Below are 15,356 nucleotides of genomic sequence, written 5' to 3'. Positions count from 1 at the left end.
TCCCAAGGGGCTCAAAGCGATGCGGCGGGAAGCTGGGCCTTGGGGCGGGGGCGAGGGGCTCAGCGCTAGCCTCCTACCCCAGCCTGACAGTCGCCCCGCCTCCGCCGGACCTCTGAGCAGCGCTCTGAACCCTTTTCACCCCGGAAACGCGTGCCTCCTGTTACCTAGTAACAACGCCCCCTGTCGCATAGCAACGAGGATCCGGGTCCCCAGTTTGTTTCCCCCCGCCGGACGCCGTCGGACCCCTCCCCACGCGTGTCCGCCAGGCCTCGCGACTCCGCCCTGCTCCCACCTGCAGCGGCTGCCGCCTCCCCGTCCCGCGTTCTGCCCCCGAGCTCCGGTCTCGACTGGCACTCACCGGGCTCCGGCCACTACTGCCCTTCACGTGCGACTTCGCTAAAACGCGCCACCAAACCCGCGCCTCAACTCCGGGGCGTTGGTTTATCGTCTGCGCACGCGCAAGGCGGGATGAGCCCGGGGACTTGCCGGTCCCCCTCTCCGCCCAAACCCTGGGCGATGGGCGCATGCGCACTGCCCTCTTGCTCCCCACCCCCCCGAGCCTCCCCACCAAAAAAAAAAGAGTGGGATCGGAAGCTCGAGCTGGGAACGGAAGTTTCTGGCAGAAAAGGGGGAAGAAGTGGCTATATCTGGGCTGTACACTAAGTGAACTGAATGTTTGAAATTCGGAGTCGAAGCCTGGCTCTCTCCTCAAGCCCTTAGCATTCCGGGCAATGTAGTTTCAGGCTAGGCAGTACCTCCCGGGCATTGTGGGAAATGTAGTTCTAGCCAAGAGGCACCTGGTCTTGGGAGGCGCTTTCGCGCTAAAAAGGCACAAAGGAAAAAAGGTGTTAGGGGAGTGGTAAGAGGTACCAGCTCCACAAGGATGCGTCCGCTCCCCCTGAGAGCAATGACGCACCCGAACCCTGCCGATGGCTCCCGAATGTTCACTCAATCATAGAGAAAGAGAAGAAACCAACTCCCAGACCCCGTTTCTACACACAAAAAAACGGCAAGATTGTGGGGGAACCACTAAGGTTTTGGAATCAGGTGATCCCTTGCGTGCTTTGTGATTCTAGGCACTATTGCTTCATCCCTCTTAACCTCAGCTGTTTCAACTTTACTATACAGCACTGTAAGTTCCTAAAATACTTCACTTCACAGTGGGGTGTGGGGATACCATGAAGTACAAGAGCCAACATGAAAGACAAAAAAACCCCAGTTGCCGCTCTCACATTGGCTGCCATAGGTGAGCTCCCCTTCGATGTTGAAACAGTTCCTGAACCTCAACCCTCTAAAACAGAACTCTTTTCACGTCCTCCGGGAATCAGCCTTCTAATGCTGCCTTCTCCCCACACTACCCAGCTCAGCAGCAAGCAGCCCCTCGCCTCCTCCAGTTGTTTCTCTTCTTCAGATGTTTTTCAGCCGCATCCATCCATCTTCCTGTGGACCCTCATTACTCCCTGCCTAAGCTAGGGGTCTCTTTCTTCTGGAACAGGCTCCGGTAGCACCCTGGGTCTCACCTTGTAGCTTCTCTAACAGTTGCAATTTTACATTTGCTTGTGAGAGGTTTCTGATTTGTAGGACTGCCAATCTCCTGGTCACAGACTCCTGTGCAAGAAATGTAACTTTTGGGGCACCTGAGTGGCTCAGATGGTTAAGTGTCCAACTTCAGCTCAGGTCACAATCTCGCGGTTCACGGGTTTGAGCCCCGTGACAGGTCTGTGCTGAGAGCTCAGAGCCTGGAGCCTGCTTTGGATTCTGTGTCTTGCTCCCCCTCTGCTCCTATCCCACTCATGCTCTGTCTCTCTCAAAAATAAACAAAGAGAGAGAGAGAGAAAGAAAGATATGTAACTTCCCCCAGCTCCCCTACTATGACAAGTCATCTTCTTTTCAAACCTTTTCCATCTGTGCAGTAGAAATAATCTCAGTCAGGAGCGCCTGGGTGGCTCAGTCAGTTAAGCGTCCTACTTTGGCTCAGGTCATGATCTTGCAGTTCGTGAGTTCGAGCTCCACATCTGGCTCTGTGCTGACAGCTCAGGGCCTGGAGCCTGCTTCAGATTCTGTCTCTCTCTCTCTCTCTCTGTTCCTTCCCCACTCGGGTTCTGTCTCTCTCGCTCTCAAAAATAAATAAACAACAACAACAAAAGAAACAATCTCAGACAGTTCTTCCCACCCTTAGTTTTCAGAGTGTACAATAACATGGGGCCAAAGTGGGGGAGGGGGAGGGGGAGGGGCGGTCATCTAATCCTCACTGTCAGTTGAACTGCATTGTCTTGCCTGCTCTTCCTTCACTTTTCCCCACAGGCTGCCTCTACATCTACCTGGGAAAGGGAGCTTTTCTGGGTTATTGGCCCATATGTCCCTTTAATTCCCAAGTTGCAGCAGCCATGACCTAGGGAGCAGTGAGTTCTTTTCTCAAGGATTCACCTACAGCTATGCATATAACCCTTTAAAAAAAACATTTTTTTTTTTTTATTACTGTGTCTTCCTTCCCTGCCTAGGGGATCTTTACCTCCCTTGTGGGAGGTTGAGATTGGGGGGAGTGGGGAGGAATCTGAGATCAAGTTGTTAGATCAAGTTCTTCAAAATCAATTTCCCTGTATCCTTTCTATCCCTGAGAGGCTGGCTTTTGAAATTCACAAGGCTTGAAAGGATTCCCTGTTTTCTCCATTCTTCAGCTACAACCATAAGTACTCCAGTATAGGAACGGCTCTCCCTTTGCTCACAGTGGTATCTCTAATGGCTCATAGTGTGCACACAGTGGGTGCTCAAGAAGGATTTGTCCAACAGATGAACTACTGGCTCTCTCTTCCTCCAGTGTGTCCTCCTCCAACCCATCCAGTAAATTTCTTCCAGAGGAATCTTTTGGAAGTGTAGTTATCACTCTAAAGCTCAACTACTGATCAGCTGCCAGCCCCAAGTCTAACCGCCTCTGGTTCAAGGCCCTGCCTGAATGATTCTATTTTATTTCCTACCACATCCAAATATGCAAGACGCTCGTCATTCAACCAAGAACAGTTCTTGCTGTGTGCCTGGTGTTGTGTTAGACTCCCAGTAACAACAGCGACCAGAATAATGATGATTCCTGATATCACAGAGTTTACAGTCCAGTGGAGAACACAGATATCAAACAGATACTCATTAACAAATAAGTAAACGACCATAACTACTCAAATGGCTTGGAGAATTACAGGGTGCTGTGGGGACTACCCTTCAGTCAAGGGTCGAGAAAAAAGCTCCAGAGGTAGTGCTATTTAAAATGAGAAGTTTCCTTGGGAGGGAATAGGAGGGGAGGAGAGAGGAGGGAGGTGTGCCAGGCACAAGTAGTGGAACTAGCCAGAGGGAGTATACTTGAGGACCTGAAAGGGGAGTGTGGCTGGAGAGAAGATGAGGCGAGGTGGTGAGGAAGTCAGTAGGGATTAGATGGTGCAGGCCTCGGGGACGAGTTTTCTCTGCCAGAAATACTCTCCCTCATTCACGTCTCAGCAAAAATGTCACTGCCTCAGAGATGCCCTCCCTGAATACCCTTCTTAATGCAGCCCATCTCTCCCATCCACACCACTTCCTTTCCATCTTTCTCTGATTTGTTTTATTCTTAGCTCTTACCACTCTCTAGAATTTTCTTCTTAGAGTTGATTGTCTATGCCACCTCACCTCCCCCACCCTCTGCCCAAAAGAATGAAAGCTCCAAGAGAACAGAAACCTTGTCCACCAAGGTTTGTATCTCCAGTTAGCAAAGCAGAGCCTGGCACTTAGGAGGCACCCAATCAATATTTGTTGAATGAATGAAGCACCTGAGGAGGAGCAGAAATAGATTTTTCATGGAAAGTGGATCACTGGCTGTTCTATATAAAGTGGATTAGAAGGAGGCTAAGCTGGAAGCAAGACCAATTAGGATGCAATTTTACTGCTGCAAAAGAGAGATGATAGTGGTTTGGACAATCACATTTGTCTTCAGGGATAATGATAACAAACACGAGCATGTATATCGTACTTATTATGTGTCAGGCAAAGTACAAAGCACTTTTTTAAAAAAATTTTTAAATGTTTTTTATTTCTAGGAGAGAGAGAGAGACAGCGTGAGCAGGGGAGGGTCAGAGAGAGAGGGAGTCACAGACTCTGAAACAGGCTCCAGGCTCTGAGCTGGCAGTCAGCACAGAACCCGATGCGGGGCTCGAACCCACGAACCGCGAGATCATGACCTAAGCGAAAGTCGGACGCTTAACCGACTAAGCCACCCAGGCGCCCCACAAAGCACTTTTTAATATTAACTCCTCACAACAGTCCTGTGAGTTAGTTCAACCTTTGTTATCATCCTCCCTATTTTACAGATGAGGAAATTAAGGCAGAGAAGTTCATACAGTTTGCCAGCTGGGTGAGCTGGGATTAGAGCACCCTCAGTCTGACTTCACAGTCCAATGCTCTTGGCCGCTATGCCTTCCCACCCTATATACCTGCAACTCTTCAAGCCTTTGCTCATGGTCTTCCTCCTCTTGGGATGCCTTCTATTCTTCTTCTCTTCTATCTGAATATTGCCCACCTGTCAAAATCCAGCTCATTCACACCACTTCAGCCAAGAAGGCTTCGCAGATCTCACCTGTCTGTTCTGCTTTGTCTGGATCCCTTATAGTCCACACCACCTGTTCTGTACACGATTCCTCAGAGTATCTTACAGATATCCACTTAGAACCGACAGATCAGAGCTTTTCCAGCCTAGCTAAGTTATGTAGGAACAGGGCAGAAAAGGTGATGCCTTGCCCAAGATCACAGCGCAAATTGGTACCAGAGGCAGGACCAGAACCGTTTCTTGGCCAGCGCTGCTATCCATCTGTATCTGCGCTTTCTTCCCCGGTCACCTAGAAGTGTCTCCCAAAGGGTAGTGCGAGATACACCTGCCTCAGAATCGCGTGGGGGCACGCACTGAAAATGCGGACTTTCCAAGGCAGACCCAGCAATATGCACTGGGAGAATTTGGAAATTCTCATACACTAAGAAGCTTGCCAGACGACGGTCCCACGGACGAGAGCAGCACCGGTCTCAGCAGAAGTGTGGTTCACTGCGTTGGCTTTAAGCTCCCGCTGCATCGTGGGAAATGTAGTTCCGAATCCGTGTCCGCCCCCGGGAGCGCTTTACGGAAAGAGTCGAGCCTGTCCGGAAACGGCCGAGTGTTCCCTGGTAGGCCCTTTCCTGCCCGGTTGCATTGTGGGAAAGGGCAGTTTCCGTTAGGTGCTGGAGGCTGAGGCGCGCGACCGGCCGCAGNCGGAAACAGCGGGGGACCGGAAGCGGCCCGCGGCGGCGCCGAAGCGAATCCCGGAGCCCGGTGCGAGGCGCCTCGGAGCGCGGCAGCGGCGCCATGTCCCTGATCTGCTCGAGTGAGTGTCGGCTGCGGCCAATCGCGGGTCGCAGGGGGCCAGAGCGCGGAGCGGGAGGAGCTGCGGGCCGCTGCGGTGCCGGGGTCGCGGCGGAGGCGACAGCAGGGCTCCCGCGGGGGCAGGGCGGCGGCTTGTCAGCGCGGGGGTCCTCCTCCTCCTCAGCGTGGAGTGCATTTGCGCAGCGCTTCACAGTTTACATAACGCCTCAAGTTTATTGTCGCAGACGTCACTGAGGCCAACCACCTCGTTTACGCAGTGAACTGAGGCTTGGATTCAGGGGGCTGCTGCAGGGAGACAGCTGTGGTGTAGGGATCGGGCTCGTGCAGAACCCCTCTCCCGATGGGCTTTGTGATCGGGCGCCGGCTCTGGGCCTCAGTTTCCCCATCTGCAGAAAGAGGGCATTGCACGGGATGACGCTGGAGGTCCCGCTCGGGTGGTCAGAGATTCTGCAATTGGCGAAGGTCACCCAGTGAGTTCGAGGCAGTGACAGGGCTGGAATGCAGGCCCCTGGCTCCCAGCCTCAGGCTGCAGGGCTACCAGACACAGCGCACATTTGTAAAGCCTTTCTGATCTACCCAGCGCTTGCAAGTCTGTGATCTCATCCAAGCAGACATGACGATCTGGGTTTACAGAGGAGGATGTTAAGGCTCAAGGAGAACATGGCATGGGGGGGAGGGGGTTAGTTTCTCTGCCCCCTGAATCCATGCCTTTTTCATGCCTTGTGCGTCTCTCCTTGTGGTAGTTCAGTGCGGTGCGCAGAGGTTTTGCATTCTCATTGTTCCATCAGGTTACAAGAGCGTCCCTTTCTCTATTTGCTGCCAGCTCTCCAGCCCCTTGCTCTTCTTGGAACCGCTCCATAAATCCAAAAAAACAAAAACAAAACGAGGGAGGAAGGGAAATGAGGGTTAGAAAAAGGACTCTCTCATATTGAAGAAATTGCAGCTTGCAAGTATTTTCACGTCCGTTGTTGCCTTTCAGTCTCGGGGAAGGTTTTTTCCCCCCTTCCATCTTCCTAGCCCTGTCCTTTAGCTGTTTACACGAGATGTTTACTGGGTGCCTGCTGGGCATCTGCATTGTTCTGGAAGCTGGAGAGCAGCAGTAATCCCTATCCTCCAGGGGCGTGTGGTCTACTGAGGCCGGCATGTAAATGATCCCTCCCTCGGGGGTTGTTGTGAGGGTGGGTTAATCTACGGGAAGTGTTTACAGTCACGCATGGCACCCAATAAAACGCCACGTAAATGTCTCTTCTTGTAACACTTGTCGTGTTGCTGTGTAATTGCTTTGTCTAAAAACCCACCTGGGCTCTAGACAGAGGTTCGAGTGGCCGTGTGTATCTCTGTGTCGTAGGGTGTGCTGGGTGCGGGAGCATCTTTGTTCCAGACGGAGACGGGTGGGGATTATTGACAGCTCTGTAGGTGCGTGACACACCGCAGTTGCGCAGTCATTTGTTGACTGCCTGTTGGGGGAGCGACGGAGAAGCTCGCTACGCAGCTGGAAGGGTACGGGGACGCCATGAAACCAGAGTCACATCCTGCTTTCTGTTGAATGTGGGGACACGTTCTGTTGGGGCCAGTAGCCTATGAGGCATCCCCTTGTCCCAAGGTCCCTTTCCCCGCCCCGAGCTCACTGCCTGCCTTTCCTCCACAGTCTCCAATGAAGTCCCAGAACACCCCTGCGTGTCCCCCGTCTCTAATCACGTTTATGAGCGGCGGCTCATTGAGAAGTATATTGCGGAGAATGGCACGGACCCCATCAACAACCAGCCTCTGTCCGAGGAGCAGCTCATTGACATCAAAGGTGCCTGGTGGCTAGCCTCCGTCCAGGGCTGTTTTAACTCCAAGCTTGAGTGGGGTGGGAGGTGGTGCTCCGTTCCTGCAGGCTGAAGGGGCAGGAGGTGGGGAAGGAGAGGAAGAGCCCCCGGCTTATGGTTCTCCACACCCGCCCTCCCTCCCTCGGCAGTTGCTCACCCAATCCGGCCCAAGCCTCCCTCCGCCACCAGCATCCCAGCCATCCTGAAAGCCCTCCAGGACGAGTGGGTGAGTCGGCCCTCCACCTGAGGGGAGCGGGTCACCGCACTAGGACTTGGGGCGGGAAGGATGGAGCGTGGTTGTTGGGTTGAGGGCCAAGGTGATCGTGGGGGAGGAGCCCGTTTGGCAAAGTCACGCAGATCTGGGTTCCATGCTTAGCCCCCGCGCCCACTCGCCGTGTGTCCTTGGGCACCTGGCTCCTGTGTGAGTCCTGGTTTTCCTGACTGTGACGGGAACTTGTGCCGACCTCTCATGGTTTGGGGACACTTAGAATAAAGTTAGAGTGTCACCCTTGTCACATCGGGGACTTGGTTTATTGGTCGGTATATCCCGAGCGCCAGGAGCAGCACCTGGTGCATAATAGGTGCTCTGAAAGGTGGAGTGAATACGTCTCCAGCGACTGTCTTGTGTGGTCCCTGACGCGACGAGCACAATCAATCCGTGAACGTAGGCAGCGGCATTGTTATCCGGCTGCAGGGAGGTGGCGGCGTGACATCGAGACTTGCCAGTAAATTAGAGGGGACGGGGGTGGGAGAGAGCTCCCACCCCTCCCCGTGCCTAGCGTCCGGCGTTCCAGGGTGGCCGCCAGCACACGCAGGGCCCCTGCGCGCTGCCTGCGTTGCCGGTACTGGTCCGGGCCGTGGAAGCAGGCGGTGGTAGCCTCTTGGTCAAGGGCTGCTCTCCTGCTTGGTGCTCCCACCCCTGCCCGCAGCCTCATGGCGGTGCCTCCACCCCTCTTCCACCCGCCAGGATGCGGTCATGCTGCACAGCTTCACCCTGCGCCAGCAGCTGCAGACCACCCGCCAGGAGCTGTCCCACGCGCTGTACCAGCACGATGCCGCCTGCCGTGTCATCGCCCGTCTCACCAAGGAAGTTACCGCCGCCCGAGAAGGTGCGGCCTCCGCCCCGCTGACCCTCACTCTGGCTGGTCCTGCTTTGTAGTCCCCCATTTCTAACGTGTTCTTCTCCCCCAGCTCTGGCTACCCTGAAGCCGCAGGCTGGTCTCCTCGTGCCCCAGGCCGTGCCCAGCGCGCAGCCGAGCGTTGCTGTGAGTGCCCTGCCCCCGCCGTCAGCAGCCCCTGGCGTGTGGCATCCCCTGAGGCCCTCCTGCGGGTGTCTTTGCCGTCTGTGCCCTCCTCACCCTTACCTCTCTTGTCTTCAGGGTGCAGGCGAGCCGATGGATTTGGGCGAGCTGGTGGGAATGACCCCCGAGATTATCCAGAAGGTATGCTGTGGGAGGTCACTTGGTGGGAAAGCTGGTGGGCCCCCCTCTCACCGTCCGCCTTGAGTGCAGCGTGACTAGAAATGTCCCTCTCTCCTCCCCCTGCCCTGTGTGCGGCTCTCCAGGGTGACACTGGGCACCGACTCTGCCAGCCACTGCTTGCGTTCCTGCTCTGAGGTCACTGCCTAGCAGCTTTATGATCTTGGGCTGACTTAACTGGTTCCGTGTCCCGTTTCCCTTCTAAACCGGGAATGACGGCGTCCGTTTTCTAGGCTCGTGGGCATTTAAAACATTGTAGTTATTGACAGTGCAGCTTGGAGCCCTTACTGTTGTCGGGGTTCTTTGCAGATGGTGGAACCCTTTGCTGCACGTTTTCAAGGGAGACAGGACAGATAGGGAGCCTGAGCCTCAGGCACAAAGGCACGCTCCACGAGGCTGAGCGGCGCCTCTCGTGCTCACGGGCCTCCCCTCTGTAGGAGGTGCTTGTGTGGGCCTTGCTGAAGCAGTTCCCGTGCTCACCTTGCACCCCCGCTCTCCTGGTGCCCATGTGCGAGCCCGGTCTGGGAGCCCTGCGCAGCCGGCTGAGGTGCTCCCTCAGCCATTTGTCACCTCTGAGGCCGCGGGCAAGTGACCCCACTCCCCCGAGACTCTGTGTCCTCCTGCGTGAAGTAAGGCCATCAGCACCCCCTCATCAGCTTGGGGGGAAGTAAGAAGAGGTAACGCACGTGAGCCTTGAGCACAGAACTCGGCAGGTCGCGAGTGTAGGTACCACTTGCGAAAGCAGAGGTGTGGCCAGCGTCCAGCGTGCCGCCATCCTGGCAGAGCTCCGGGTCTCACCTTGTGCCCGCTCCCCTCTCTTCCCCAGCTCCAAGACAAGGCCACTGTGCTGACCACGGAGCGTAAGAAGGTGAGTCCCCCCAGAGGCGGGCGGGGGCTGGCCAGTGGAGGCGGCTGACGCCTTGGGGGACGGGGGCCTCACTGAGTCCTGCGCTCACTGCTGCTTCTGTGGGCGGGGCTTGTTCTTTTTATCAGAGAGGGAAGACTGTGCCTGAGGAGCTGGTGAAGCCGGAAGAGCTGAGCAAATACCGGCAGGTGGCCTCCCACGTGGTGAGTGGCCAGGGCCCCGCTCCCTGGGAGGCAGGGTGCTCCCGCTGTTGCTGGGGTGGGCGGGCCAGCACGGGCTGAGGGGGCCCTGCTGCCGAGTTCCCAGGGCTCGAGTTCTCGCCCAGTGCTGGCTTTCCCAGTAGTGCGGCGAGGGAGGTGCCGCCTCCAGGCGGGAGGCCAAGCGCAGTGGCTAAGGGACCGAAGTCACCCTTGTCCCCCTGGGCCCGGGGTGGAAGTGGGGGAGTGGTGTGGCTTCGTGGCTGGCCTTGATTCGGCCGTGACTGGGTTTGGGGTCGCGCCCTCTGCTCAGGGCTTGCACAGCGCCAGCATTCCCGGGATCCTCGCCCTGGACCTCTGCCCTGCCGACACCAACAAGATCCTCACTGGTGAGAGCCGGGCTGGCCCTGCAGGCCGAGGCAGGGAGGGCGGCAGGATAGGGGCCACGCTCCTGTCCTCTGCGGGGGCCTGGGGACAAAAGCACCGTCTTCAGCCGAGGGACGCGAGTGGGCATGACTCATTGTTGGATCTCATTTGGGTCCTTTCCAGGAGGGGCGGATAAAAACGTCGTCGTCTTCGACAAGAGTTCTGAGCAAATCCTGGCCACCCTCAAAGGCCATACCAAGAAAGTCACCAGCGTGGTGTTTCACCCTTCCCAGGTAAAGGGTCCTGCCAGTCACCCGGGGCCCCTCATTCCTGCACCCTGTTTGCAGTGGTTTAGGGTTGCAGATTCAGTCACCCAGCACCCTGCCGTGTCTGGAGGCTGGGCCTCCAGAGTGGGGTGTTCAAGGCCTTTGTTTGCAGCCGTGGGCTGCCCTGTCCTCTGTAGAAGCCGCTAGAGCAGTGGCCTTCAGTGCAGGGGGAGGGAGGAGATGAGAGCTTGGACAAACAGACTCTAGGCATATGGCGTGTTAGGAAAAGGAAAAAAGTTCTCTAGTGTTTATAGTACAAACTATGGAAAACAAAGCTGCACAAAATCTTGACTCAACGTATTTCGGAAGGACAGGTGTGTCCACATTCCCATGGTCCTGCGGGGGTAGGTGTGGGACTTGACGTTGACCGTTGAACGTGGAGCGGGCTGAAATAGATGGAGTTGCTGGTTTAGAGGGTACAGGCAGCTCTTCAGGCCCGATTAGTGACGTTGCGGGATTTGGGTCTTTAGGTCTGGGATGGTTGGGGTCTGAGGCTGACTGTGGGATAGTGGCCAGGTCTGTGCTTCCCAGACAATCAGCCTCTTCCCTGTTCCTTAAGGAAATTAGAAATGAGGAATAACGTGAATTTTTCATAAAACTAAGTATATTTAAAATGGGAAGCACTCTTTTCCTGCTGCCAGGGTGTGGATATGCTGCTTCTCTTATGAAATCGTGTTGATGAAAGAGTAGTTGGTTTCACCTTATAGTTTCTATTGTCTTAGCCCAACTAACTGGTGAGTGATCCTGTAGAGGTTCTCTCTCTGTCCCAAATCTTTCTGAGGATTAACTTGTTGCTGAAATCCTGGAGTATGCGATGCACTGAAATAGGCCCTTGTAGCCCCTCGCAGACCCAGAGCTATCTATTCACACGTGCACTACCCCTGACAGTAGCCATTAGCTAGCTACACGTGTCTATTTAAACAAAGTGGAATAAACTAAAATAAAAAACTCACTTCCTCAATGGCACTGGCCACATTTCTCTCTCTGGTCCTGGAAACAGGGTGTGGGAGATTGCTCTCTGCTACAGTTACCCTTCTGCCACTAGATGTGATGCCTTCTCTTCTAGGCCAAGGCTGTTTGCTTTACCATTTTAAGTAGTGTTTACCATGGGCTTTCAGGTGGATGGATGGTTGTAGACAGGACAGGACTGAAAGAGAAGCATTTGTTGGGCTCATGGCCACCCCCAGTTCCCTTTTATAAGATTGTCAGTGTTGATCTCTTCTGCCTTTGATATTTTGCCTCTTTGCTTTCCCTGTAGGAGCTGGTGTTTTCTGCCTCCCCAGATGCTACTATCAGGATTTGGTCGGTCCCGAATGCCTCCTGTGTGCAGGTTGTTCGGGCCCATGAGAGCGCAGTGACGGGCCTCAGCCTGCATGCCACCGGGGACTATCTCCTGAGCTCCTCCGATGACCAGGTGGGGTCCCAGTCTGGGCCCTGCAGAGGCCTGCTGGGCTCCAAGCTCGAACATCCTGGGAGGAGGGAACACCTTCCCAACACCGGCTGATTACCCAGAACCCCAGAGGAGAGGGGGTCCCCACCTTCCTGATGGGTACCCTCCTTCTTACTGGCTCCACTGTCTCTATTTTTTCAGTACTGGGCCTTCTCTGACATCCAGACAGGGCGCGTGCTCACCAAGGTGACAGATGAGACCTCTGGCTGCTGTAAGTTGCCCCAGAGGCACTAGGCTGTCTCTTCTTTTGCCGCTTATCATTTATTATGTTTTAGTTAGTCATTTGCTCATTTGTTCGTAAGATACATTTACCACCAGCACCAGCTGGGTGCCAGGCATTGTGCTGGGTGCAGTGAGCAATGTGAAGAGAGAGGACCCCCTTGCTGTGCTGGTCTCTCCCGTGGGCTCTGACCCCAACTCCTTGTCCCTCCTCCACAGCTCTCACCTGTGCACAGTTCCACCCTGATGGGCTCATCTTCGGAACGGGCACCATGGACTCGCAGATCAAGATCTGGGACTTGAAGGTGGGACCTGGCAGCCTCCATCTGAGGCCCAGGGTCTGAGCTCTGACCACACCATGTGATTAAGTGCCCATGGCACCCAGGCCTAGGGGTGTCCCAAGGGTGGAGACACAGTGGCTGTGAATGTGCATGTGTGTGATGTGATGTGATGTGATGGGTGTGGCCCGGGGTCTCGGGCTGGGCCATCTACTTCTGCCATTCCTGCTAGTCGTCTTTCCCTGAAGGACGGAGAAGCATGGCTCCGCGGCAGATGTTTGGTGGACTCCCATTTTCCCCGTGCCGTGACCAGCGGGTGACATTGTACCACTCCTCTTCTGCTGTAGGAGCGCACCAATGTGGCCAACTTCCCTGGCCACTCGGGCCCCATCACCAGCATTGCCTTCTCAGAGAACGGCTACTATCTGGCTACGGCGGCCGATGACTCCTCTGTCAAGCTCTGGGACCTGCGCAAGCTCAAGAACTTCAAGACACTGCAGCTGGATAACAATTTCGAGGTGTGCCCCCTCCCTTCCCTGGTGCCGTCGGTTGCCTCTCCCCATTCATTGATTCTTCAGGGAATCAGTCTGAACTGCTTCTGTTCTTCCTTATTGCCCCATAACTCCTGTGCTTGTGCGACCTCTCTCCTCATTCTGGCAGGTGAAGTCACTCATCTTTGATCAGAGCGGTACCTACCTGGCCCTCGGGGGCACTGATGTCCAGATCTACATCTGCAAGCAGTGGACAGAGATCCTGCATTTCACAGGTAGAGTCTGACTCCAGGATCCCGAGGTCTCTGAGTGCCCTGACCCAGGGGGAGGCGGGGAAATAATACCACGAGTTTAGGAATTTCTAGGGGTAGGCAGGAGTTTGCCGAGGCAGCTTTTACTCCCTTCCTGAGGCAATAGCTTAGTGGCTAAGAGACTGAACTCAAGAGTCAGACTGCTGGGCTTTAAATGCAATCGCTACCACTTCAAGCTGTGCATCCTGGGATAAGTTACTTAGTGTCTCTGGGGGATGATAACAGTGCAGACTCAGTGCATGAATAGATGAGTTTTAGATGAGCGTGTATGTATGTGAGGTCACGTTCATATATACAGACATGAACAGATGAAATAGCTGTGTAGTCACACACATGGACACACACACACACGCACACACACACACACGCATAAATAATTAGGATGGTGTTTGGTACACAGTTGTTTTTGGATTTGCTATGCTTGGTATTGCGTCTTGGCCTTCTGTGGGATTGGAGCAGCGACCGGTCTTTGCACTGATGGAATTTCCAGTCAGCTTAGTAAGGCAGATGCGGAATGAGTTCACAAATAGTTACTTAATTGCAGTTTGTTTCTTAAGTTTATTTATTTTGGAGGAGAGAGTGCTCAGGTGGGTGAAAGTGGAGGAGGAGAGCGAGTGAGCAAGGGGAGAGAATCCCAAGAAGGCTCTGGGCTTAGCACGGAGTCGGACATGGGGCTCTACCCCACCACTGTGAGATCATGACCTGATCCGAAATCAGGAGTGGACCCTTCAGCCAGCGGAGCCCCCTGGGCACCCCTACTTAGTTACCGCAGCTGTAAATGTCAGAGAAGAAGAGTATAAAATGCCGAGCCCGTGGACAGTAGGGCAGCTAATCTCCTAGTAGTTGTGTGGCCTTGGGCACGTGACTTTCCTTTTCAGAGTCGCGGCTTGTTCATTTTTTAAAATGGTCACATTGGCACTGCTTCGCAGATTGTGCCAGCTGGTGACACAGAAGTGGCTTGTATGGTGACAGTGCCTGCTACACACACGGGAGCGGAGTGAATGGCAGCTGTTAGGTGTCTTTGTGGATGAAGTTCTCATCCTTGTTAGCAGGGTGTGGGCAGCACCCAAGATGCTTCTTCCACCCTGTGTTCTCCTGAGCCTGGATCGGGGGGGCGGGGGAGGGGCTGTGGTGTGTGTGTGTCGGTGTCAGTGTCACAGGGGGGTCCTTCGCTGAGCCTGGGTGTGTGTGTGTGTGTGTGTGTGTGTGTGTGTGTCGGTGTCAGTGTCACGGGGGGGTCCTTCACTGAGCCTGGTGTGTGTGTGTGTGTGTGTTGGTGTGTGTCAGTGTCACAGGGAGTCCTTCACTGAGCCTGGTGTGTGTGTGTGNGGAGTTGAGTGAGGTGGAGGAGGGGGCCAGAAGCACCGACCGGGCCCTGTAGTGGGGGCTCCAGGCATTGTCTGAAACCCACAAGGAATTGGCTTTGATGTTCATGAGCTGTCCCAGTCCAGCAAGGCATGTCAGCTCACCTCTTCTGCCCTTGCCACAGCCCTGCCCGGGGTGGGGCGCCCAGCTAAGTCAGAAGCCACTGAGCTCGGACAAGCCCATGGACGGTTCCAGTTATAAGCGAGGAGTTAGAACTAAATACGTACTATAAATATATGCCAGTCAGCTGAGCACCGAGAGTTTAAACCGAACTGAAAACTCAGGCCAGATTTTAAAAATAAGGTTGTGAGAAGCGGAAGAACGAGACCATGTCTGCTTGGTCTGTCCCGCCCTTAGCGAGCTCCCAGGTGGTTCTAGGACTTGAACTGCGCACAGTTGCAGTTGCCCCAGAAGCTCAGGCGAGGGGGAGTGACGCTCCTCTGTTCACTCACCCCCCAACACAACTCTGAGTGCCCGCGGTGTGCCAGGCGCCGAGTGAGGCCCCGGGGGTAGACGCGTGCAGGCCGGACTAGCCCTGCCCTCGGCAGCGGGAGTCCACCGGGGGGAGCGCGCCCTGACCCGGGGAGGGCTGGATGGACTGGGAGCCTGGGGTCAGGATCGGCACTCAGACCCGAGGGGAGAGAAGCCTCTCACCTTGCCTCTTGTCTCTCTCCTCAGAGCATAGCGGCCTGACCACAGGGGTGGCCTTTGGGCACCACGCCAAGTTCATCGCTTCAACGGGCATGGACAGGAGCCTCAAGTTCTACAGCCTGTAGGCCGTGGCCCTTCTGCTCTGGGAGCTGGGCCTCATCTCAGTAAATGGGTAGA

The 15,356-nt window shown here is 55.1% G+C and overlaps 1 protein-coding gene across 1 annotated transcript; it reads left to right on the top strand.

Annotated features, from left to right (window-relative positions):
* The first annotated feature begins 5,266 nt into the window (after nt 1-5,266).
* On the top strand, nt 5,267-15,350 carry PRPF19 (pre-mRNA processing factor 19). Its single transcript, XM_077748870.1, has 16 exons — nt 5,267-5,372; nt 7,020-7,169; nt 7,332-7,408; nt 8,150-8,291; nt 8,374-8,447; nt 8,562-8,624; nt 9,487-9,528; nt 9,654-9,728; nt 10,036-10,111; nt 10,272-10,381; nt 11,673-11,828; nt 12,006-12,075; nt 12,303-12,388; nt 12,709-12,879; nt 13,022-13,127; nt 15,207-15,350. Exons 1-16 carry the CDS (start codon nt 5,354-5,356, stop codon nt 15,302-15,304), a joined length of 1,515 nt encoding a protein of 504 aa, XP_077604996.1. The 5' UTR covers nt 5,267-5,353; the 3' UTR covers nt 15,305-15,350.
* Nucleotides 15,351-15,356: the final 6 nt, after the last annotated feature.

Source organism: Crocuta crocuta, unplaced genomic scaffold (assembly GCF_008692635.1).
Source record: "Crocuta crocuta isolate KB4526 unplaced genomic scaffold, BGI_CrCroc_1.0 scaffold323, whole genome shotgun sequence".
Classification (NCBI taxonomy): Eukaryota; Metazoa; Chordata; class Mammalia; order Carnivora; family Hyaenidae; genus Crocuta; species Crocuta crocuta.
This window is presented reverse-complemented; position numbering and strand designations above follow the sequence as displayed.